General features: G+C 39.7%; 1 protein-coding gene across 4 annotated transcripts; it reads right to left on the bottom strand.

The window, feature by feature from the left end:
* Window positions 1-1,383: 1,383 nt before the first annotated feature.
* LOC110441508 (proteoglycan 4-like) lies at window positions 1,384-27,734 on the bottom strand. 4 transcript variants are annotated; one of them, XR_002461877.1, is made up of 5 exons: window positions 7,337-7,489; window positions 5,064-5,179; window positions 4,200-4,836; window positions 2,222-3,140; window positions 1,384-2,175 (listed from the first exon to the last, which is right to left on the bottom strand). XR_002461877.1 is itself a non-coding variant. In XM_021484679.1 (4 exons), exons 2-4 carry the CDS (start codon window positions 5,143-5,145, stop codon window positions 2,894-2,896), a joined length of 966 nt encoding a protein of 321 aa, XP_021340354.1. In that variant the 5' UTR covers window positions 5,146-5,179; window positions 27,464-27,734; the 3' UTR covers window positions 1,384-2,893. The 4 variants fall into 4 exon arrangements, 3 of the variants coding, with proteins under 3 accessions (XP_021340354.1, XP_021340353.1, XP_021340352.1); XM_021484679.1 differs by lacking the exon at window positions 7,337-7,489 and adding an exon at window positions 27,464-27,734 and having other exon boundaries at window positions 1,384-3,140; XM_021484678.1 differs by lacking the exon at window positions 7,337-7,489 and adding an exon at window positions 19,301-19,457 and having other exon boundaries at window positions 1,384-3,140.
* Window positions 27,735-27,972: the final 238 nt, after the last annotated feature.

Below are 27,972 nucleotides of genomic sequence, written 5' to 3'. Positions count from 1 at the left end.
GTTGTTTAACTAGGTGTATGGCGTTGTTTAACTAGGTGTATGGCGTTGTTTAACTAGGTGTATGGCGTTGTTTAACTAGGTGTATGGCGTTGTTTAACTAGGTGTATGGCGTTGTTTAACTAGGTGTATGGCGTTGTTTAACTAGGTGTATGGCGTTGTTTAACTAGGTGTATGGCGTTGTTTAACTAGGTGTATGGCGTTGTTTAACTAGGTGTATGGCGTTGTTTAACTAGGTGTATGGCGTTGTTTAACTAGGTGTATGGCGTTGTTTAACTAGGTGTATGGCGTTGTTTAACTAGGTGTATGGCGTTGTTTAACTAGGTGTATGGCGTTGTTTAACTAGGTGTATGGCGTTGTTTAACTAGGTGTATGGCGTTGTTTAACTAGGTGTATGGCGTTGTTTAACTAGGTGTATGGCGTTGTTTAACTAGGTGTATGGCGTTGTTTAACTAGGTGTATGGCGTTGTTTAACTAGGTGTATGGCGTTGTTTAACTAGGTGTATGGCGTTGTTTAACTAGGTGTATGGCGTTGTTTAACTAGGTGTATGGCGTTGTTTAACTAGGTGTATGGCGTTGTTTAACTAGGTGTATGGCGTTGTTTAACTAGGTGTATGGCGTTGTTTAACTAGGTGTATGGCGTTGTTTAACTAGGTGTATGGCGTTGTTTAACTAGGTGTATGGCGTTGTTTAACTAGGTGTATGGCGTTGTTTAACTAGGTGTATGGCGTTGTTTAACTAGGTGTATGGCGTTGTTTAACTAGGTGTATGGCGTTGTTTAACTAGGTGTATGGCGTTGTTTAACTAGGTGTATGGCGTTGTTTAACTAGGTGTATGGCGTTGTTTAACTAGGTGTATGGCGTTGTTTAACTAGGTGTATGGCGTTGTTTAACTAGGTGTATGGCGTTGTTTAACTAGGTGTATGGCGTTGTTTAACTAGGTGTATGGCGTTGTTTAACTAGGTGTATGGCGTTGTTTAACTAGGTGTATGGCGTTGTTTAACTAGGTGTATGGCGTTGTTTAACTAGGTGTATGGCGTTGTTTAACTAGGTGTATGGCGTTGTTTAACTAGGTGTATGGCGTTGTTTAACTAGGTGTATGGCGTTGTTTAACTAGGTGTATGGCGTTGTTTAACTAGGTGTATGGCGTTGTTTAACTAGGTGTATGGCGTTGTTTAACTAGGTGTATGGCGTTGTTTAACTAGGTGTATGGCGTTGTTTAACTAGGTGTATGGCGTTGTTTAACTAGGTGTATGGCGTTGTTTAACTAGGTGTATGGCGTTGTTTAACTAGGTGTATGGCGTTGTTTAACTAGGTGTATGGCGTTGTTTAACTACGTGTATGGCGTTGTTTAACTACGTGTATGGCGTTGTTTAACAAGGTGTATGGCGTTGTTTAACTAGGTGTATGGCGTTGTTTAACTAGGTGTATGGCGTCGTTTAACTAGGTGTATGGCGTTGTTATGGCGGACTATGTCGGCATGAGATGGTTCTGCGAGGAAAGGAATATAAACAAAAAGGAAACATGACATAAGACATAACAAAAAGGCAGTTTTAAAGCGGAACAGTTACTGAAAATCACTCCTTATTTACGAGATACTTATCTTCGTGGACTTTGCAGAGAGGCAAATTGCTACTTCAAAAAGCTCGCGAATATTTAGACAAGTGATCTATACGTTGTCGTTTATTTCGCAAATTAATATCTTAGTGAAAAGAAAAGTCGTGAAAATAGGTACAGATAAAATAGGTACACATGAAAATAAAGTGATTTCCAGTAACCACAGTCATATCTCACTCGACACAACTGTGTAGTTGATGGGAACTTCAAGACTCCACACATCATCCCGACAGACTTCCTTTAACTGGACGGAATATTGAAGAATACGTCACTTTTTATATACACACATACACTCTACATATAATATCCCTGATCCAACTTGAGAACAATATCGCCATGTTCATAACTATTGAACCTGCATACAGGACTTGTTTTTGTATCAACAATGAGTTTTAACAGTCACGAAATATATACGAAATGGACTGAAACGCTCAATTGTGTAATGAACCCCGTTGAGTGGTAACATAAACCTAGGCTATAAGATAGGGGTGAACCCCTTTAAGTGGTAGCATGAACCTAGGCTATAAGATAGGGGCGAATCCCTTTGAGTGGTAGCATAAACCTAGGCTATAAGATAGGGGCCCCCCCCTTTGAGTGGTAGCATGAACCTAGGCTATAAGATAGGGGCGAATCCCTTGCAGTGTTAGCATGAACCTAGACGATATGATAGAGGCGAACTGTTCATTGCATGTACAAGCAGAGGAAAGCCCTAATACTTTACTGCTGAGGAAAGGCATGTCATCAATATCGGGGTGGTGATGAACTGCAGACTACGAGATTATAAGAATACATGTAGTTTGAATACAGGAAGGACATCGATACCTGTCTGGCATATTCTTTAAACTTTCACAGAACGCTGTATATATTGACATGAAAGTGACATACTTCTTTGTGTACCATGTTTTCTATGAAGATTTGCACATGAACTGGAGAACAACGAACGGTTATGTCATGACGTATCCATACCTGAGCACTCGCCCTAAAAGGAATGGTGATCCCCAACATGTAACAGAACATTCCCGGATGGCGCCCTAATGGAAACAAGCACGAGGTGAGGGCGCCATCTAGTGAATACATGTACATCTCCTTAAACAATTAAACAAACACACGAGATATCCAAAGTTCTATAGGGGCGCAGCAGTAATTGTTTTATCACAGTTTGATATAAATATAACCGGACAAAATATTATAACGAAATATAAACAATTGCTTTGAAAAATCTAATTTGAAAATAATATATAAAGGTCAGTTGATAATAAACTATGTGTAATTAACGATTCCTAATAAACGAAACTAAAGTTCTTCCATCTGTGTTTGATGCCCTCCCGTTTTTGCAGCTCCATGCGCTGGGCGTGTATCGTTTCCGAGATCCACTCCTGATGGATAGTGAAGGTGGCGGGACGTCTGGGGATAGTGTTGTAAAAGAAGGTATCCATGTTTTCCATCTTGACCTTTGGACCGTCCCGCTCGATCTCTGGTTCCGGGACAGTCACGTAGTACGGCAGACGCTTGGATAGTGTCTTCTTCCTGTAACACGAACATTAATACGTGAGTGGTAGTATTAAACTCCGCCTCGTGTTGTATCGACCTGTATCCTATACCTTTGTGACGTCACGTGGAAGCAATATGATGACGTAACCAAGGTATTGGTACACAGATCAACATATCACAATACATTTGCAGCAGGTGGACAAATAGTATTTTGTCTAGACACTGTAATGCTTTAATTTTCACAAAAATAAGAAAACGTTACACATAGATTACCCATGGCCATAACACATCATTACCATTCCCAAAATTATAAGTTCTTATATTACGTCAAACATAGTTAATGTACCTTGTTTTCTTTTAAAATTATAGTTATTATGTTACGTGCATACACTAATACCACACGAGGACTTAGTTACCATAGAAACGCTTATACAAATAATCAACACATATTAAACCAGAGTTCCCCGTATAGTTAAACACAGGTATGACATAATAGGTGATACTGACATCGCGTGTTAAGGACCACCATTAGTGATAGAGGATTTGCGAGCATCACAGCCGGAAGTATGATAGCTTTCTGTTCTAGATCTTTCGTTATATAAATGGCTTATTTCGCTTTGAAACATGTTGGTGGTTCTGAACATGAAATGTCAGTTTTAAAGGCGATGAACTTCACAAGATCAAGCAAGAAAAGGACGAACCCAAAACTATTTTAAATCACACCTGTTAATAAAACAGACCAAACCGTAGAAATCCAAATACCTACCAGCCATACAAACAAAACATGCCATTCGAAACCATTTAGTAAAACACACACACATTAAGCTGATTACTGACATATTGTTGTTAAACAAAATAATATCAGAATATGTTAGAAATTAGTTAAATTAACTGTAAAAAAAGAAGCGGTTATAATGAGAAAACGTGGGAAAATACAAAATGGTTACACAATATCTACAGAATATAGCAGGTATAGGTTCATGCATGATAAACGGTAGGTATGTAAGTGATGTTACGATAGTGTATAGGTAGGATGCTATGAGGCTAGCGGATGGGAGGCGTTATATACAGCAGCTAGCTAGGGCACTGTCTTACTTTAATTTGTATGGATCCCCATGAACTTCGAACCTCCACCCGTATTCTTTGACATTTTTGTCATAAATTTCCGCCGTGGTAGGGCGGCAAGTAGGTTCTTCCGGTATGTAATATACTTCCGGGGCAGGTGATGAGGGGGGCACGGGCACACTGCCCTCCTTCGGTATATGGGCCTGATACACCTCCACAGGTGAGCGAGTTGGCCCAGCTGACTTGACTGGGCGCTTAGGCGCCTGCGCTCGGTCACGTCGCATCACAGCACTCTTAATTCTGTCTCGTCGCGCCTGTTTCTGTTCCTCCTTTGGTGTTTCTTCTTTAGGTGGATAAGGGGTAGGGGTCGGTAAAGTCTGAGAGCTGGGCGTTTCCCCAGCCTCCGTCTCCGACACACTGCTGGTAGCCCAGCATTGGAGGGGTGTGGGAAGCTCTAAACGAGCAACCCTTTTAAAATTATATAGAGGTGCACTCTTTGCACGCACCTGCAGTCCGGAATCCCGACCGGATTTAGACGACGTACTGGACGTCGGTCTGTGTTTAGTCGGCGTCGGCGTCGGTTGGTACGGTTTTGGTGTTCGAGGAGATGGTGGGTTGGGCGCCGTGTAATATTTACTGTCCCGGAACTTGTACATCGCCTCCAATTCTGTAACGAAACACACATAGATAATATCGTTTGTAGCACCATGAAAGTTGTCACTATATTAGGCGGCACATAAAGGCAATGAATAAAAACTATTAGGATTTTATTATTCAACTTCTCTTTAAGCAGGGAAACGTTGTTCTGATAACAATTATCTCCAATAACTATAACAAAATTCTCAACTCTAAGCCAGTGTGGCTACATGGATGTATATATATAGCGTTATTTACCATATGCTGAGGGCACGCCCAGTCTCCTCTCCGTGTACACATCCCGTACAGCCGGGTACCATCCGTACGTGTGTTCCTTCATCCCGGGATGTTCGGGCAGCTCGGGCAGAGAAAATCTGTAACACATAACAAAGGATCACTTGTAAAACTATCACATAGAACACTTACAACACATGCTTAGCATTAGCTTCAAAGGATAGAATACCAAACCTAGTTTGTATAACTTATCAGCAAACTTACAACACACACTTCTCATAAGCTTATCAAGAATACCAAACGTAGCTTGTAAGGATAGAATACCATAGGTAACTTGTAAGGATAGGATATCAAACGTAGCTTGTAAGGATAGAATACTAAACGTAGCTTGTAAGGATATAATACCAAACGTAGCTTGTATGGATAGAATACCAAACGTAGCTTGTAAGTATAGAATACCAAACGTAGCTTGTAAGGATAGAATACCAAACGTAGCTGGTAAGGATAGAATACCAAACGTAGCTGGTAAGGATAGAATACCAAACGTAGCTTGTAAGGATATAATACCAAACGTAGCTTGTAAGGATAGCATACCAAAGGTAGCTTGTAAGGATAGCATACCAAACGTAGCTTGTAATGATAGAATACCAAACGTAGCTTGTAAGGATAGAATACCAAACGTAGCTTGTAAGACTTACTGTAAATAAACCTACAACACATATTAAACGACAGCTTGTATGACATGTTATTGGGTAGGGAAATTCACCACGCCTTAGCATAAGTCTTGAAACTACACAGGATTGAACACTTTCTAATATAAGGATTTTTGTGATATTTATCAGTCTTTGATATTTGTGATGATCAGTACTTTAGTGCTTGTATACAACTCTGTACATTCAGTTAGATTCCCCCTGTAATATTGCTCAACTGAGGGGGAAAAGCTAACAAAATATGTACTCGTGAACGACCTTGACCCTATAGTGTCCCCTATCAGATCGGATTTGTCATGACTGGGTAACTTAATCGAACACATCGATCCAAAAGTTCATTGTCCTTTGAGAGGACGTCTAATATCATAAACATTATTCTACAGTCAAATTTCAACTGTTTTTGATCGCGTGTTTGAAATTTGATCACTTTGTTTATGAAAATGAACATCAGCATGGTTTAAAAAATCATGTATTTTCTCAAATCTCAAATTCGCACCACGGCAGAAAAAAAGGCATAACACTGCGCCCCTACCCAAGTTACGACTAGAAACGGTTTTAATTTTACTGGGGGTGAAAGGGGAAATAAACACCATGGAAATTGATCGTTTTACCGATTCCTGTCCGACATGATCCGGCCCCGGATTATGTGATCATCGATAAGTCACAGACGCCGTTAACGTCACTGGTTTCTCTATAAACAACAGATGGTAGGTATACAAAACAAATACCTTATCATAATCTAATCGAAATTTAACGGGTATTTCACCCACTAGTTTGCTACCGTGGGCGGCTTCTATCCGACCACTCTATCCTATTACTACATATACCAGAAATCAACGGGAAAGTCAAAGCTTTTTAATACAAATCAGTCTTACACTGTACGTAAATACAGAAATTTCGTCATCAATAACATATCAGTTCAAAACTGTACGTAATTACAGGCCAGTTGTTAAAAGTTAATAATTACAGTAAAGTTGTAAAATGTTCGTAATTACAGGTCAGTCGTAAAATGTACGTAGCTACAGGTAAGTTGTAAAAATGTACGTTATAACAGGTAAGTTGAAAAAAACCGTGCGTAATTACAGGTAAGTTGTAAAATGTACGTAATTACAGATTAGTTGTAAAACGTGCATGATTACAGTTAAGTTGTAATAATATGCGTATAATGTAATTACAGGCCAGTCGTAAAATGTGCGTAATTACAGGTCAGTCGTAAAATGTGCGTAATTATAGGTCAGTCGTAAAATGTACGTAAGTACAGGTTATTCGTAAAATGTGCGAATTATAGGTCAGTCGTAAAATATTTGTCAATACAGGTAGGTCGTACAATTACGTAATTACAGGTAAGTTGTACATGCACAAAATAGTAACAACCTTATCACGGTTGGTAATTGTAGTTAGAATCCATTAACAACCACAGATTATTTCTATGACATTTGTAGTCGAAACATTAATTGATCTATGGTAATAACTGAACGAGTGTAATTTGAGACTTATGTCACACTTTGTGACTCTAAATTATATAGGTATAAAACATTATGACTAAATGAGTGTATGTTAAACAAAAACAAATAATAATCTATTTACGCTACTTCTCCGAATTCCCACGGCGATGCCATATTTATATCCACCGGATGTAAAGGGATGTCTCCGCTACTTATTTCATATATAACGTTCCTACGAAAACACTTTGAAATTTTTAAACATCCATCTTTTATGAAATAAAAACACAACTTATGTCCCCAGCGCGGAGCAGGAGAATGAGATAAGTGTTATATCTATATAATCGTAGTGCCCAAACAAGGTAGACTGAAAAACATTTTTTAAATTCATGATTTTTAATTAAACTTGATGCGATTGTAAAACTCCACACGTGTGCATTCACCATATTACAGGATGTCACTCAGGGCTGTGTTCCCGCGTCTGTGACGTCCACATATCTATTAAATAGATTTTGAAATTGTCGATATCTACACAATGGGTATCAACTAGTGTTTGGTTCATTCGCGCTTCTATTGTTTAGTGCTATATTCCATCAAGCACACGAGTACTGTGTATGTGGTTTGTAAGAGCAATCGCCATTTCACCCTAACAAGAAATATTATATTATCTCCTCCGGGATCTCATACCAAAGTTCTGTGATAACATCACTCAGACTGATAAACATCGGACGGTCAATTATAGCACCGGGTAATTAGGCACGTTTAATTACCAAGAGTTTAATTAGTATATAATAACTGTTTGATATTTGTTTCGGAGCTGAGGGGGTGGTCTGATCACATGCTTTATTTTTGGATTCCGTGGGATTTGAAAAAAGAAAACACAACAAAAATGTACATACATTAAATATTTTATCAGATCACATTGATAATAAATTATCATGTAACTTACTCTATCATTATGTTTTTCTTGACACTATACACCACCAAATCAGTATACATACTATATGTATAATATATAATGTGATGGTCAATAGTCGCTTGTATTTCTCGGCCAGCCGATTTCATGCCGCGGTGTCTTGAGTTCGGACCCGGATAGGGGCACGCGTACGAGTCATACATGAATTGTTTTCCTCGATCCGTAATGTGTGTTTCAGCGTTTCTAATAAGTGTATGTTGATTCGAAGGTTTAAGATAGGAACTTGCTGTCACAATTGTACTTCATGTGATGTACATTCTCTTAAAATCTCGCGAGAATTCTCGATAATCACTCATTTCTATGACTTTAAAATCAAAGTACACTCGTCTTTAAAACTGTATGCTCCCCATAGATTTCAAACACGACCACAACCCAGAACACAATTACTGTCCGTGTAATCATTGTGAAATCAACTCTCATACCTGGTATATAATGGTTATTACGTGTAATTGAGCTAACTGTTCGATTGTTCTCAGTAAGCGAGAGTCGACTGAATTCATATATGACCCACAAACAAACCCCATGAGGTGATGTTACGTACTTAGTTTACACTGATTTTTCTTCCTGTGATACAAAAGCATGAACAGAATTAAGGAACTAGCATAAACACGACGGTGATGGAGCGAGAACGCGTTTTCGACGTTAGGTTTGTAATTTGGCCCTAAACCGGCCACCATAATAAACACTTATACAAAATCTGTTTCATTAAACTACGCACTTGTCTGATATTTCAAAGGATTCAAGGGCCTATAGTTTGCTAAACGTACAACTATTTTTTTTTTCACTTCAAATGAATATTGATGGTTATGTAAATCATCTCGAACTTCATGTATTATTTCAGAGTAGTCTGGTCATCAAGGCGTTATATATTGAATACATTCCGTTGGACTTATTAAAAGTCAAGTTCAGAAAACCGTTCCATTCAATTTGTATGATTGTGGCCACGAAGGGTGAGAGTCCGAACTGGGCCAGAAAGAACACCGATTATTATAATGTAATATTTCTTTAGCTCGTAACAAGTCCATTGTCCCTTTAATGGTTATGACGGTAGCCTCCACCCATGTTTAATGTAAACAAACCAAGACAGCACCAGTGTAGGACTTTACATTGGCATAACCTCAAGTGTATGAGCACAAGATCAATACACAACGGAATGGTAAGATAAATCGATTAATAATATATATCATATACGAGTTTATCTGTGGCAGTCCTGTGTTTCTAGGGTCAGCACCCAGGGTCAATGGGGCGACTAACAGTGCCGGATACCGCTCACCGCCACAACGGACCCATGCTTAAATATCGCCTGAATGACATTTTTGTCGATTTCACAAATGAAATATATTCTATAGATGTAGCTAAATCAAACTGGAGTTAAACGTGACTTGGATAGTATCGGCAATCAATAAGAAAAACGTTAGGGCAGAATATATTACTCTCACCTTCATACTTCAATAAGTACGGGATTTAAACGCCTGAACGAAATAAAAATTCTTACTACAAACAAACGTTCTCGACAAAGAGTTGCAAACGGTACGCAAACGATGTGGGGAAGTTATCGACACTTTGTTAAGTTTAAATATGACTTTAAGACTCAGATAATTATATTAGTGTCAAAATGTTTCTGTATAAACCTAAATGTACACATTTTAAAAGGTGGAGAAGTAAACCTTTCGTAACGGAGAGAGGTTCACGAACAGGATATAATCGACATATTTTTCTGTATCATATGTAATTTCATGTTTTCCATTTGGTGTTCGTGTCAGACTATTCTCCGTCGCATATGTACAAAATAATATTAGAACATGTCGTTGCTTATTGGATGGAGTAAATATGATATGTACACAAAGGTGTATGTTTGCATTTAAAAAGGTAAATAGTCCTAATATAGATGTGTGTGTTTCAATGGTTGCCCAGACATGTGCGTGCATATCATTTTATTTACATGTCTGCACTATTTGATCATCTCAATAAGCTCCATAAGATTTGAGTAAGTTTACTTCATGAATAATTTACCGTTTTAAGATAAGATTTCAAGTAAAGCAATCACCATACTCCTACAAACTGTCTATACTTAGAAGTTACAGTGCTGTATGGTCAGGCACGGCGTACACGACGTTCGTCGTCATAAACCTCACATCTACACCTACCCAAGGTGCTCCAGTACTTTGTTACCAAGCTCACATTTCCCTAGAGCCTCCGCAAGGATTCGAACCCTGGACCAGACAAACCACCAGATTATTCAGTACAATGTAAATAACCCTACAGCCGAGTAAGTAACAACTCCTAAATCTCGCAAGAGACAAACAAAACAATAAATATATACATTTGTAAGTTGTCGTTCTTAAAATATTCTGTTTATTGTTTTAGACACAACAAAAGTGGGGTATAATCATTAAACATTCAGGAACCGTCGGCATTTTCTGTAAACGAGATATTTTCTTGTTTACAGAAAGTGCCGACGGTTCCCGATTGTGTGACGTTAAATTAACATGGATCGAAATATATAATGTTTTATGATGCCAGATCGCTCTCGCCGAATACCAAATGTACATGTGTGCACAGCGTGATCTGACAGAATGTGGACTTTGAGCATTGTCCTTAAGCCTACTGTAATACCTTTTACATACAATCTACCTAAACCATCGTTAACTAGGTATCAATATACATACATTTTTGTATATAGGGTCAGTTGGACTCTGGATACGTTCGGCTAACTTTGCGTTATGTGCGAAATCCCGGAATTTTAAGGTCATATGGCCATAAGGTCATAAAAAGCCATGCACGTGCCATGAAGATTTTGAGATGTGATAAGGGAAAAAAGAACCGATCTTGCCCCGGCCTTTCCTATTATAGAAACATGTCGCTCCTGGTGCTTTCTAACCACGTGACATTGGACACGAACATGCTCTTCCTGTATAAAGAATGACTCGGTTTCATAACTCTAAAACTTGTTTCAAATTATTTTGGTTGTAAAACTGATATTGTCGTGCAGCAAATACAGTGTTGTTTAAACTCCCTATATTTTATTACAGTAATCCATGATATTAAGACTGAATCGTATTTATACTTCTATAACAGTGATGTTAATGCCGTTTAAAAGTCTGTTTCCGATACTGGTAGTGAGAATATACTCACTATTTACCTAACATTAGTAGGAAGGCCACATACAGGCTCGTGGAGTATATAGATCTGGCCGTAAACATAATCAGACACATATAAGATATCTAGAATTGAGAAGGCGTGCTTCATTTCGGATCGTCACTTTCTTCGGCTTGACGAGGAACTCGAAGGTGACATGTATTATTTTTCTTCTGTTGAATCCAACCCAGTATAACATCCATATGTACCGGTCAGTATCAAATTATTTACTAACATTGGCCGAAATATTGAACTAGACAACATGTGTTTTAATAATTTTTAATTTTGCTACTGTTTTATGACTCATCGATATTTAAATAATTTAGGACCAATAAATAGGCCTAGCCCTATCAACCACAGAGTTGATCGATGTGTTTCAATACAAATGAACACTGATATTTGTCCGTCTCTTAGGCAACAACGCTTATCGAATTAAAACAACACAGTAATTACTTGATCGTCCAATAAAGATGTTGTATTAAGCGAGTTGTCAATTTCAGGCATTGCTTCTGCTGCTGACAATGGTCTTCGAACTCTTAGTTGCTACGCGACGGTCTCTACCGAAAGAGTCTGTTTAACGTTGACCGTCAGAGTGAGTGGGATGTTTGCTCTGGTGTTACCTTTTCCGCCTTACACATCACTTGAAGAGATATTGATAAAGAACATGACAGGTATCGCTACTATCGACATTAAAAATCAATGCACATCGCCTGCTGCTCGGAGCACCTTGTGGATCACAACCTAGTGTTATACTTGCAATGCTTGGAACCCTTCAGTCGAACTACCGGTGTTAACCCGTCCGAGAGCATGTCGAGTGACACGGCTACGTAATGGTTATAGGGGAAGTGTTATCAGCAACAATTCATAAAACGTAATGCTGACTCCCAACAAAAAATAAAACAACCTGTTCGACATATTATCAAACAAACAGTGAAAAAAATTGGTTTGAACGATATAATATAAAAAACCAAGTTATCCAAATGTTATTTGTTGTAATTTTAGTCACGAAATTCTTCGTTTCCAATCAGTTTCCAATTATTTATTTGCTATGTTTAGATGCAGATTTTATCTGTTATCATGGGTAGTATTTTTTCTATGTTAACATCTTCTTCGTCACGACGCCCAATAGGCCATGCCCCGACCCTTCTGTCTATGCTCTTCCCCTATCCCATTTATCCATGCCCCCTACTAAACCCCTCTCCGCTCNCAATGCTCCCCCTGTCCCATTTGTTCATGCCCCTACAGCGTCTCCTCTGTCCATGCCATTCCCGTGTCCTCTCTGTCCATGCCCTTCACATGTCCCCTTTGTCCATGCCCCCTTCTCTGCCCCTCCTCTGTCCATGCCTATCTCGTGTCCCCTCTGTCCGGGTTCCTCCCCTGTCCCCTCTGTTCACGCCAATCCCGCGTCTCCTCTGATGATGCCTTCTTCTCTGTCCCCTCTGTTCATGCCCTTCCCGTGTCCCCTCTGTCCATGCCCCTCCCGTGTTTCCTCTGGCCATGTCCATCTCGTGTCCCCTCTGTCCATGTTCCTCCCCTGTCCCCTCTGTCAATGCTCCCCCTGTCCCATTTGTTCATGCCCCTACAGCGTCTCCTCTGTCCATGCCATTCCCGTGTCCTCTCTGTCCATGCCCTTCACATGTCCCCTTTGTCCATGCCCCCTTCTCTGCCCCTCCTCTGTCCATGCCTATCTCGTGTCCCCTCTGTCCGGGTTCCTCCCCTGTCCCCTCTGTTCACGCCAATCCCGCGTCTCCTCTGATGATGCCTTCTTCTCTGTCCCCTCTGTTCATGCCCTTCCCGTGTCCCCTCTGTCCATGCCCCTCCCGTGTTTCCTCTGGCCATGTCCATCTCGTGTCCCCTCTGTCCATGTCCCTCCCCTGCCCCCTCTGTCCACGCCAATCCCACGTCTCCTCTGATGATGCCCCCTTCTCTGTCCCCTCTTGATCTGTCCTTACCAATCCCGTGTCCCCTCTGTCCATGTCCCTCCCATGTTCCCTCTGTCCGAGCCAATCCCGCGTATCCTCTGATCATGCCCTCTTCTCTGTCCCTCTGACTTTGCCTTTCCCGTGTCCCCTCGGTCCATGTCCCTCCCTTGTCTCCTCTGTCCACGCCCCTCCCGCGTCTCCTCTGTTTATACCCTCTTCTCTGTCCCCTCTGTCCCTACCCCTTTCGCTATGCCCCGGTCATGACAACTGTGCCATGTCCTTGGGATCGATACGACATGATTCCTACAATCAATACATCACAAACTCGCTCATCCTCCTATTAAATCTGTGACACCAAACATAAAATCACCGGTAACATCGTTTTACAGTTATGTTACTTTCAATGTCACCATAAAGTCGGGACTCTATGACAATTAACTGTAGATGGCTATATGATACTGTCAATGTTCAACAATAACGACAATTTGAGAATAGCAATGATCTAAACCGGAAGTTCATAAAGAGTCTGTAGCAACGCATCCAGATTACCGGAAGTTTTCAGTCATCCTACACGACACAAAAGCGAAAGTCGACTTCTCTGATGCCATTCAGATAACTTAAAAGTAACATCACGTAGTCAGGAAGGAGACAATTGGAACAAGTACTATAAACTTAGGGGTGCCTTTATACATTTGTATGTCACGTGACTTTGGTATCTAGGCTATATTGCTAAAAGCAAATTATCATGAAACTATGCAAAGTAATGCAAGGAATCCAGTCCCCACCGTTCAAACAATGTAGCCATGGTGACAATGTTTTTCACATGTAACAATAAAGAAAATAACACCACAAGATGCATAAGTATAGCAAGTTTGTTGAATATAGGTGAAATACTAAGCGGGGTTATGTCGAAAAACAATAATTCTGAATATAATGAGGCACACTACCGGATTTAAGTACGTGACACTTTGTCCTCCAAAGAGATACTCAAAGAGTAGCTGGAAGAGGATATGAGATATGTCCAGACAAACTGACGCAAGGACTGACGGACAGAGTACAACCCTATAGTCCCCTGTTAGTGCCGGTGAAGGCTAGTACATGGAACTGTGTTGTGTTTGAGATGCGTATGAGACATCAAGAGGGAGTGTAGTAAGATATGTTAGGCGATACATTTCCCTCGTCTTTTATAATCCCTACCTTACATAAATACTAACAGAAAAAGAGGAGGACTCCTTACTGTGGAGTACCAGAGTCATATGAAGACTGTACTAGGTTCGTGTAGAAGAGAATACCCCATCAGTGTTTACAAGTAATGTTGTTATGTGTTCGATAAAAATCGCGTGCAACTTGCATCATTTAAGTGGAAACCAAACAAGTCTTTGTTATAACATCCAGTCTTTAAACCTAATGGTTACGTAACACTGTAGTAAGGACATGAATGCGCCTGTTTTGTCACTGCCTGACTACTATTTAGTACTGAACTGTAAACTAAACATGTACTTCTATAGCGCTTGCAAATCATACTATACAGTTCAGTGCTAGTTAAGGGACAACAATGTAAAATGATATCAACGAAAGAAGCCTAGATAAAAGTTGTTTTATGAGAATCTGCTTAAGTAAGTAATTATAACGGTTACTGTAACAAGTCCAGCTATTCTTAAACTCCGGATAACAGTGTCATACCCCGCTAACCTTTAACCCCTGGTATAGTGTTATCCCCCACTAAACTTTAACCCCTGATATAATGTTATACCCCACTAACCTTTAACCTCTGGTAAAATGTTATACCCCGCTAACCTTTAAACCCTGGTATAGTGTTATACCCCACTAACCTTTAAACCCTGGTATAGTGTTATACCCCGCTAACCTTTAACCTCTGGTATACTGTTACACCCCACTAACCTTTAACCCCTGATATAATGTTATCACCCACTAACCTTTAACCCCTGAATTAATGTAATACACCACAAACCTTTAACCTCTGGTATACTGTTATACCCCACTAACCCTTAACCTCTGGTATAATGTTATACCTCACTAACCCTTAACCTCTGGTATAATGTTATACCCCACTAGCCTTTAACCTCTGATATACTAGCCTTTAACCCCTGATATAATATCATACCCCGCTAAAGTTCAACCCCTGGTATAGTGTTATACCCCGCTGACATTATAACACTTGGTAAAATGTCATATCCAACCATTCTTCGACCTCCTAAAGAATGTTATACACGCCAACATTTATGTCACGGTAAAGTGTTATACCCCGGCGAACTTAAACTGTAGTTAACGTAAATATACCGAGGTAATATACTATAAACCCTGCTTTTCCGTACTGTGTCAGGTTCTCCTACAGACGTGTGTGTTACATGTAATATCTCCGTGAGTATTACCTACCTGGTCGCCAGGTGAATGTGTTTAGGTGTGTACAGGTAAATACTATTACACACATCTCGTTGTTTGGAAGACTTTACATAAATAAACCTTCCCTTGACAGTCAAACTGTGTTGAGTATGGCACGGTTGTAAACATAATGGTATTCGATACAACACTGTAACAAACAACACAGCAATGTAACAAACAACACAGCACTGTAACAAACAACACACCACTGTAACACACAACACACCACTGTAACAAACAACACAGCAATGTAACAAACAACCCAGCACTGTAACAAACAACACACCACTGTAACACACAACACACCACTGTAACAAACAACACAGCAATGTAACAATCAACACAACACTGTAACAAACAACACAACACTGTAATAAACAACACAACACTGTAACAAACAACACAGCAATGATACAAACAACACTGTAACAAACAACACAGCACTGTAATAAACAACACACCACTGTAACAAACAACACACCACTATAACAAACAACACAGCAATGTAACAAACAACACAGCAATGTAACAAACAACACAGCACTGTAACAACCAACACAGCAATGTAACAAACAACACAGCACTGTAACAAACAACACAGCAATGTAACAAACACCACACCACTGTAACAAACAACACAGCAATGTAACAATCAACACAACACTGTAACAAACAACACAACACTGTAATAAACAACACAACCCTGTAACAAACAACACAGCAATGTAACAAACAACACAACACCGTAACAAACAACACAACACTGTAACAAACAACACAGAAATGTTACAAACAACACTGTAACAAACAACACAGCACTGTAATAAACAACACACCACTGTAACAAACAACACACCACTATAACAAACAACACAGCAATGTAACAAACAACACAACACCGTAACAAACAACACAACACTGTAACAAACAACACAACACTGGAACAAACAACACAGCAATGTAACAAACAACACAACACCGTAACAAACAACACAACACTGTAACAAACAACACAGCAATGTTACAAACAACACTGTAACAAACGACACAGCACTGTAACAAACAACACACCACTGTAACACACAACACACCACTGTAACAAACAACACAGCAATGTACCACACAACACAACACTGTAACAAACAACACAACACTGGAACAAACAACACAGCAATGTAACAAACAACACACCACTGCAACAAACAACACACCACTGTAACAAACAACACAGCAATGTAACAATCAACACAACACTGTAACAAACAACACAACACTGGAACAAACAACACAGCAATGTAACAAACAACACAGCACTGTAACAACCAACACAGCAATGTAACAAACAACACAGCACTGTAACAACCAACACAGCAATGTAACAAACAACACAGCACTGTAACAAACAACACAGCAATGAAACAAACAACACACCACTGTAACAAACAACACAGCAATGTAACAAATAACACAGCAATGTAACAAACAACACAGCAATGCTACAAACAACACAACACTGTAACAAACAATACAGCACTGTAACAAACACAGCAATGTTACAAACAACACAGCAATGTAACAATAAACAACGACCACACAATGTAACGAAACCCAAGAAAACTTGAAAACAAACACAATGTAACAAACAACACAACAATGTAACGAAACCCAAGAAAACTTAAAAACAGACACAATGTAATCAAACAACACGACAATGTAATAACAGAACAATGTAATAACAGGACAATGTAACAACAAAACATTGTAACAAACGACAGAACGAAGTTATTACAAACGACAGAACGAAGTTATTACAAACAACAGCACGAAGCATAACATAACACAGCAACATACGACAAAATACAAATGATGTAACCAGGACAAAATTACGCAAAGAAAGGAAAGGGACAATACAACAATGTTACAGTCAAGGGGAATTATTTATGCTTGTTATATGGACTGCTACTCAGAAGTAAAAGTTATCGTGCAGATGAGTTACCATAAAATGTTTGTCATGCGAACGAGCAATACACTGTACATTTGATTTATCAAAGCTGACACACTCAGGTTATAGTAATAGAAAACGCACCCGATATAGGAACGTGTTGTAATTAAAACGCAAAATTATATTTAAAATTTCTGGCACGAAATTAGTTGTGGAACGTCGAGAAGCAAACAACCCACTAACGTATAGCGTTGCCCATTTGTTTGAGTACGGTCCTACAAACCATCCGACACATTGTCGCACCTGTATGTGTACCTGGGATAGATTAACGTGGCGTGGAGATAATATATAAGGTATGTGTAAACATCCCTGTCGCAATACCTTATGACACGAGAGGAGCTGAAGGGTGTATTTGTTTCAATAAGGAGGGAAAACAGATAGCGACCGTGTAAGACAGACAACCACACTGGTCTGTAAATCTCAGGCCTCTGACTACCATACAGTGAACGTATACACTCAGGCCTCTGACTAACATATAGTGAACGTATACACTCAGGCCTCGGACTAACATACAATGAACGACTAACATACAGTGAACGTATACATTCAGGCCTCTGACTAACATACAGTGAACGAATACACTCAGGCCTCTGACTAACATACAGTGAACGTATACACTCAGGCCTCTGACTAACATACAATGAACGAATACACTCAGGCCTCTGACTAACATATAGTGAACTTATACACTCAGGCCTCTGACTAACATATAGTGAACGTATACACTCAGGCCTCTGACTAACATCATACAATGAACGAATACACTCATGCCTCTGACTAACATACAGTGAACTTATACACTCAGGCCTCTGACTAACATACAGTGAACGTATACATTCAGGCCTCTGACTAACATACAATGAACGACTAACATACAGTGAACGTATACACTCAGGCCTCTGACTAACGTACAGTGAACGTATACACTCAGGCCTCTGACTAACATACAGTGAACGTATACATTCAGGCCTCTGACTAACATATAGTGAACGTATACACGCAGGCATCTGATTAACATACAACAAACGTATACACTCAGGCCTCTGACTAACATACAGTGAACGTATACACTCAGGCCTCTGACTAACATACTGTGAACGTTTACACTCAGGCCTCTGACTAACATATAGTGAACTTATACACTCAGGCCTCTGACTAACATATAGTGAACGTATACACTCAGGCCTCTGACTAACATATAGTGAACATATAGTGAACAACTGCTTTCTGTCGTTGTGTACTATATAACCGACTTTTTCATCCTTTATCGCCCTTATTCTACTAGCTTAACAGATTAATGTCTTAACTTCGACATATGTTTATCCTTCACCAGCGAATATTAAATCAAAATTTGCGGGAAAAATGACATTTGCTTATACCAACATGTCTTTTGACTATCTATATGACCCTTTGACCACACACAAATGACCCATTGACCACACATAAACATAAAACGTTTTTTACCAATCCGGATATAGTGCAGATTTCATTTGTCAGAATTGCTCTTACATGGGTTTTGGAAAGTCAACTATCATAACCTTTCTTGAAATGGGATAAAGGGCATCTCAATCGACATGTAAAGTCTTTTTCATTTGCGTTGTTGACATCTACCACATACAATACATTTTTTTCACTGATCAGTAATTGCCGTATAGTTGATTCACGTACCTTAAGTTTTTTAGATCTGCGGTCATTCTGATATCCAATCTTGTTTAACTTACAGATGTAGATGTCAACTCACACCGATTTTGTTACAGAGCATGTGTATTCCACTCTTTCAAATTAAGATAAAGCATTCCTGGACAGACGAGTTACACATCCGTAATCGGAGGCCACTAAGGATATAACACAATACACCGATCAGGTCCTCAGAACACGGTGGAAAAAAAACCCGGGCAAAAATAAATCACAAAACACCCGTTAACTGACACTGCGACATGGTACGTGTACGATATATATAGAGGAGCAGGAAGCTATCGTTTAACCGTTTGTGTCTCCGAATGACTCCGTTGCTACCAAACAGTCACATCATGCACGTCTATTGCAAGGTTGGATTGGTAAGTTAGAAGCCGACTGAACCCCGCCCCTATCTGTCAGTTGCCGTGTCATTCCCTGAGATTCACTATTATTGTATCTAAATTCAAAACCATTTTGTTATTGAATAGTAAAATTGATATAACGATGATGTCGGTAATTCCTATATGCCATTCTGAACTCCTTTGTTGGTATTGTTCCCTCAGTAATGTGCCATTCTGAACTCTTTTGTTGGTATTGTTCCCTCAGTAATGTGCCATTCTGAACTCCTTTGTTAGGTATGGTCTCTCAGTAATGTGCCATTCTGAACTCTTTTGTTGGTATTGTTCCCTCAGTAATGTGCCATTCTGAACTCTTTTGTTAGGTATGTTCTCTCAGTAATGTGCCATTCTGGACTCCTTTGTTGGTATTGTTCCCTCAGTAATGTGCCATTCTGAACTCCTTTTTTGGTATTTTGTTCTCTGAATATATGCCATTTCGAACTCGAAAGCTTGCCAAGTAAGTAAGAGTATTTTATTTCTGTTTGGCCTAGGTACTTAAATATGTCTGAAGGTCTTAACACTTTGATACCATATAGGTATAGAGTACCATGGTACCTATAGTCTGTCAGTGTCAATGACACGCTAATTGCAGATCGCGCGTGTTATACTATTGTACCTTAATAGGTAAGGTCATACCCTATTGTATCCCATTCTCTATAACGACTTCTGATAATACTTAAACGCTCTACACCTTTGTGATATCAGATAAACTTCAAATTAGGTGCAATTTCGAAATGATTTTAATATTTTCTTCAAACATAGTTGACGATTTCGGATTGGCTCCAGGTATTTTTTTTCTGTGATATTTTAATTATATGATCGGTCGACAACCATTCAACCTTATGACAGAGTGTAATTGTTCAAATTGGCATTGAAAAAAGATGTGTAAATGGTAACAATGACAGTTTTTCGATCATTTTGTCAATCTTGGATTTCGGAAACCTTCTCTTGGATGATGATTGTGATGACGACGGTGACGGTGGCAGGCGACGCGGCGGCGCCGGCGGAAATGACGACCGTAATGGTGGCAGGAGGCGTGACAGTGGAGATAACGTCGACGACAGTTGTGGGCGGCGCGGCGGCGGACATGAAGACGGCGACCTTACATGTGACTGTAAAACACTTGGTTGTATAGTAGTGACAAGGTTCGAGTGTACTGTACTCCCGGTTTTGTTTAGCCAACACTTCAGTTGTCCTGGTCCTCTCACAACTCACAGAACACCGAACAGAAGCAATTCCTGTTTTTAATTACCGACAGATATATTCAACAGAGTTGTCTTTTGTAAGTGGCACTTAACTGTAAATTAAATCCCAAATATGAAAACAAGTTTGTCTTTAAACACGGGGGCTATTTAGGTCGGTGTTGGGTGTCTATTGCATGCTTGGCTTGGCTCTAATATAGGTTTCGCTAGGCAAACACAAAGACAATTTTCTAAAATGGTTTGAACTAAAATAGGTATGGGTAAATAGAGAAACTTAAAAACCATTTCCTTCGGTATGGTAACCGCGGATGATTGATCACAGTCCGTGACTTGCTTTACGACTCTTTTCTATTACTGGGCCTATATTTGCCTCAATTGATGACAAGAAGATCTTTCTACGCATTAAGTGTCAGCATAGGGACCTAGGAATAAGTTTTTTCCAGACATTGGATGGGTTCTTTCACATTCATTATATCTCACAGGGGCCTAGGAAACAGGTTCGGTATATTCTAAGTAGGAGTACCATTCCTTGAGCGCCAAATATCAAACCGACGTGTAATTACCTCACCGTTGCAATTGTGTCGTGAACATTTATGCCTGTTGACCTCTAATGCTTTGTGACTAATAAAACAATGACCACGGGTGAGTTTTAGCACTGTCACCAAGCCTCGGGTAGGACTGGATTCAGGCAACCTATGCTACAAAGCGATGTGTTTCTCTTCTTTTCCCAGCGAGTCTATATAGCTATGAATACTGTACCATGCATCAACAAGCAAATTTAACATCTCCGAATATATGTGTCGGTAATATCTGCCATTAAACGTCAATAGCCTAGTTTATAGTTTACTGCCGAACAAGAGACACAAACCCAGTGATTTTTTTGTATTCAGACTTGAACAATGGTCTTTTGAAACCGACTATACGTGTACTCATGGAACAACGATACAAGTAAAGTTGTAAATGGATTCCCCGGAGTTTGTAGATATCAGGAAAGTATGATGTGTACACATCAACAACAACGGCCAACTATAAACACCATCGCAGGCTTGTAGGTCTTTCTCAATATCGTCAGCATACATTCTCTTTCGCTTGTATACTTTTGTTTTTTACTTTCAAGAAACAATACTTTTGTGACCACTAGCAGGATAAATATGTGCCTATAGTACAATAAAATGTACGCGCATGTTCTTCATATGTATTTTGAAAAACACTAACAGCAATGGAATCTCTCCGTCAATATCGTCACCATGACAGCTAAACAAGACACTAAATGGCCAAACCAAACACCGATGGCATGATTCCGGAAATCAGATCCAATGGAGATGGCAGTGATTGTTGTATGTCGCCGAATCCGCATCAATATCTCAGCGTGGCTAGAGCAGCGATCTATAGAGGACACAATACCCGCCATTATCGGGTACTTATGACAGATCTGATATCTGTATGGGACAACCAGAATTGGTCATTGTAACATCGGGGGACGCTGTTGATAAAATATTCGGAAACATATAATACAATTAATCAATTGATCTGGAGTTTAATTCTTGGTTAGTTTGGACTGGCTTGAGCTGGAGTGTAACGGGTATGTTTGGTATGATCACGAGAGATCAAACGTGGTTTGTATAGGTGAAATGGTCTATAAGATGAAAATGCTGCATATAGTATTCAAGTATTGTAAAAATGCTGCAACCTGAAAGTTGTTTGAACTTCTGCTGCTCGTTATAAAAAGCTGCAAGTGTTCCAACAAGCTAGGCCTTAGACATGACCAAACAGTACGGGCTATTACGATATGTCAATATGTAGTAATTTCAGATATAACAATCAATGGTCAATTGTTAGTGGTGAAACAACCCCGGTAAACAGGACAGAGAAACACTCTTCCATTTTTCGAAAGAGTTATTTGGTTTGTGCGGTTAGAATAATGACGACAGAAAAACATGGCGTCAAAAATTGCAAACATAATTCATGGGTGTAAATAGCAGGACTGAGTGGGGTTATTGACGTTGATCAGGTAGCACAGTCGGCGAGAGAGTCCGGAGGTTCCCGGTCCGAATACCGCCACGGTCTCACCGTATTACCCTCTGCTGGTACGTAAAGGATACGGTATCACAGTCAAATGTAGTAAATTAAATGAAATAGACAGAAAATAGGAAATACATAACATTACACAGTACTAATGGAAGTCATGACGTTACGCGCGATGTTGCTGACATCTTGTGTAACGTTAAATGACGTCAGCTTTTATCATATTTGACGTCGTTTTTGAGACGTTTGTCATACTTTGGATAATTATTTTGTATGACCTGCTTGTAAGCTTTGCCGTGCGGGCAAAGAAAAAATACCAATATTAGCTGATACCTTTTTTTTCGTTACTGTTGTGAAATATATAAATTTTAAAAAAATTGGCCGGTATTAGGAGGGGGAGATACATGTGTAGTGAATATAGCATTTTCAACCATTCATCTACTGAAATCCGTCACTAAGAGTCCATAAAAGTCCACAATACAGGAAAATAAGGACCAATTCATGCAACCGTAGTTACGACTTGAAAATCAAAATATCAGGATTATAATCTGCATAGAAGCGTCATAACAAGCGGAAAACAATATAAACTGTCGTAGTAGTTTCCTATAGTAAACAATATAAATTGTCGTATTCGTTTCCTAGTATCCTAGTAAACAGATATCAACATGACTGCGCGTAAACATACCGTACTATATGAACTGTTAGTGGTCGGATTATCACCACAACGCGTACGTAAAAACACCTACTTACGTAAATCCTAATTAATATAAGTAGGAGATTATCTCCCTTGTCACTCGATCAAGGGTTTTCCTAATCTCAGCGAGTCACGGTCTTTGTATCTTACCAGGAGGAAATGAAATGGAGAGGATTCGAACCTTTCTACAGACAGACCACCTGGCATGTGTAGTCTATGAACCTTTCTACAGATAGACCACCTGGCATGCGTAGTCTATGAACCTTTCTACAGATAGACGACCTGGCATGCGTAGTCTATGAACCTTTCTACAGAAAAACGACCTGGCATGCGTAGTCTATGAACCTTTCTACAGACAGACGACCAGGCATGCGTAGTCTATGAACCTTTCTACAGATAGACGACCAGGCATGTGTAGTCTATGAACCTTTCTACAGATAGACCACCTGGCATGCGTAGTCTATGAACCTTTCTACAGACACACGACCAGGCATGCGTAGGCTATGAACCTTTCTACAGACAGACGACCTGGCATGCGTAGTCTATGAACTTTTCTACAGACAGACGACCTGGCATGCGCAGTCTATGAACCTTTCTACAGACAGACGACCAGGCATGTGTAGTCTATGAACCTTTCTACAGATAGACGCCCTGGCATGCGTAGTCTATGAACCTTTCTACAGATAGACAACCAGGCATGCGTAGTCTATGAACCTTTCTACAGACACACGACCAGGCATGCGTAGGCTATGAACCTTTCTACAGACAGACGACCTGGCATGCGTATAGTCTATGAACCTTTCTAAAGACAGACGACCTGGCATGCGTATAGTCTATGAACTTTTCTACAGACACGCGACCTGGCATGCGTATAGTCTATGAGCCTTTCTACAGACACACGACCTGGCGTGCGTATAGTCTATGAACCTTTCTACAGACAGACTTCCTGGCATGCGTATAGTCTATGAACTTTTCTACAGACACGCGACCTGGCATGCGTATAGTCTATGAGCCTTTCTACAGACACACGACCTGGCGTGCGTATAGTCTATGAACCTTTCTACAGACAGACTTCCTGGCATGCGTATAGTCTATGAACTTTTCTACAGACACACGACCTGGCTTGCGTATAGTCTATGAACCTTTCTACAGACAGACTTCCTGGCATGCGTATAGTCTATGAACTTTTCTACAGACAGACGACCTGGCATGCGTAGTCTATGAAGCTTAGAGGTTGTACTCATCGTTACAACATACGTACTACATGTATGTATTTGGCTACAGTACAACCCTTTCCCTTGTGATTGGCTAATTTAATAACTTCGCCAGCAATGCTAATACATAAATACATTTACAGCATGCATACAAACCACGAATAATTCATTTGGTTAAATTTCCAAAAAAAAGCAAAGAATTCGTAACTGAGGATATGGAAATGCATCGTTGCGACTGTTGCCCTAAACTCGTATGGGAATAACCGCATATTTGAAGCCCCATTCCGGTATGTTTTTGTATGACAGTGAATCTGAATATTTCAAGTGGATATCGCCCGTCCACAGCAACACACACAAGTTTGGAGCCAGAGTGAAGATCTTGCTGTCCAACATAACACTACGTACATAACTACATATTATATAAAAAATATCTCCCAGCGTTCCTTGCACTACTCACTTCCAGGATTCATCTGATCGAGATATAATCAGATTGTTTCATGACCAAGTTAAGAAAAAGCAAAGTTAAAACCCTACTTCCCCCATATAGTAAGCAGCAATCGTGCAATTGTACAAACTACAATGTTCTCCATGCCCTTTTGGTTGTGGTCTTACTCACAACAGCCCATGCCATTTTATAGCGTAATGATGACAAAATTATAATAGATTCTCACTTCACGGACAAGAACGACGAAGTTGAGATTTTATGAGACGGAATTGAAGCGTGTCCTACATTGTAGACCCAGATAACGGGAGACCACGGACTTAGATAATCTAATTCCGTGGGGAGACAGATAGTTACACGGACAATATGAATGTGAGAGAATAATGTCACCCATTACAGCTCTGATGGCGCACAGAGCCCTGGGTCATTTCACTGTTCATTATTGTTAGCATTTCTCGTGACTAGACAGGTACAGGATTTGTACACCAGTGTATTCCTGGGGACACGACGTGTGTGGGACCATGTGATCATACGGGCTTAGTGACCGTACTGGAATGGATAGGTCTGACATACTGTATAAACTCAAATAACGGTAAATTAGTGACCATTCAATAGATCAGATGTAGATATTGTCCCATTGTTCTGGTATAGCTGTTTCCTCTAAATCTAATACTGTACTCTCGTATTGTAACGATCTGTGTTCAACATAAAAGATTAATAAAATGTCAATCTCTCTCAGCCATGCTCTTGAAACAGTAGGACATTAGAAAGATTATTTATAAATGGTTAGAGCGATAAGAACAAATTGCAATGTATCACGGTTAGGATCTCGTTTTCAGTAACGTTAAAATATTTCGTTAAGAAATCGGAAAGTTCTGTATGTATATATGTTTCTGCTCGGTGGTGCTATCTGGCTGGCCTATTCTCACAGATTTCTAATGGGATTTTCGAGTGAACCTTTATACGTTTGAAAGATATCGTGAGAGGTCGCTGTAGTGGAGGATTTTTAAACCCAAATGTGTTCTATCAATTTTTATTGTATAATATATCTCAAATGATAAGAAATGTATCCGTAGTAATACTACACGTATATAGTATTAATATATCTATATTATAACAATATGCTGATTTCTGTATTAGCCTATAGTAGTGTGTATGGCAAGTCAGTCACAGAACTATTTTTTTCTATATTATTTGACTGAAATAAATATTTAAATCAAAATGTATACCCATCCTCGATACACTAGTGGTCACGCCCACAATCGTGCTGTACAGTGAGATGACCCCAACCAGACGTCTTCCAAAACAGAAGACCGCGGAACTTTGTAATAGGTATCCAGCTATTTAAAAGTATTACACAATTTTGAAGGTAAGACAACCAATAAATGTATACTAAGCGCTCTCGCAGGCTGACAATAAATGTATACTAAGCGCTCTCGCAGGCTGACAATAAATGAATACTAAGAGCTCTCGCAGGCTGACAATAAATGTATACTAAGCGCTCTCGCAGGCTGACAATAAATGTACACTAGGCGCTCTCGCAGGCTGACCATCGGCTGGTATCATGGTTTTCCAGGTTCATACAAAAAGTGAAAGACATTTTCTACCACTCAGTCCTCTACAGTAAAACACTACCGGGACGAAATACATACACGGTACATGTCCTGTACATATCCGTTAGTAAATTTATAAAAATCTAGACAATATATGGACATACACGTTTTTCTGTACAAATACATACGTGCCCATTTAGACATATCATGTTTTGTTGGAATTCAAAACCTTCCAATTAGGTCTTTGACCCATAACACTAGTTCTATAGGTCTGTGTCCAGCCTAACCCTATACGCGGTGTACAACCCCTGTATAACAATAAGTTCGAGTACAAGAGGTAAGATACATATTTTTATCTCTCCGATCACGTAACTTGAGTCAACTTTACTGGTATATCAGAGACAACATTGTTCTAAGTATATTATACAGGTAATAAATCTCACCCGAGATACAATCACTACAACTTCGTATTGCCAATATAAGCCAGACATTTATATGTCATCGAAGCATGTTCACACAGGTGATCAGCGGTAATTCACTACTAGATAAAACACAGCTACCGTTTAAAGGTATACAAGATATAAATACAGGTGAAAATCACAGGTATGATGATGCATTTTGCTTACCTTCAAAAGTGATCAGTATTCCAGTGCTATGTTTGTGTTGTTATTCTCCTGGTACATCTTATTATTTATCACGATATATTTGTCCAACACTTCCGTCCAATCACTCGTAGTGTTGTTATTGAATGGTTAGTGTGAGGGCCGCCGGTGCGTGACGCCTCGTTTTGCGAGTTGCTATAGACGCGAACGAGACCGGGCTAATATTGTTTGTTTCCATTCACAGGAGAGTCGCCTCATTGCTTGACTAGCGACGACGCCGAACACCTATATCATATATATACCAATATACCTTCGATCACCTGTACCGCGGTAATTAACTCACAGGTAAACTTGACACATACCGCTGTTGGTGATGTCCCAGGGATTTAAAAGCAATTCGATGTTTTTGAGTTTATGTCAGACGGGGGTGGTATGAGAACATACCCCTTACAAATAGAAATCAAATCAGTCCACGATATTATCACGATCACAAAAAGGTTAAATGTAACAAGTTAATAAAGGATGTGTTATCT

Source organism: Mizuhopecten yessoensis, unplaced genomic scaffold (assembly GCF_002113885.1).
Source record: "Mizuhopecten yessoensis strain PY_sf001 unplaced genomic scaffold, ASM211388v2 scaffold716003, whole genome shotgun sequence".
Lineage (NCBI taxonomy): Eukaryota > Metazoa > Mollusca > Bivalvia > Pectinida > Pectinidae > Mizuhopecten > Mizuhopecten yessoensis.
The sequence above is the reverse complement of the archived record's forward strand: the minus strand, read 5'-3'. Positions and strand labels throughout refer to the sequence as shown.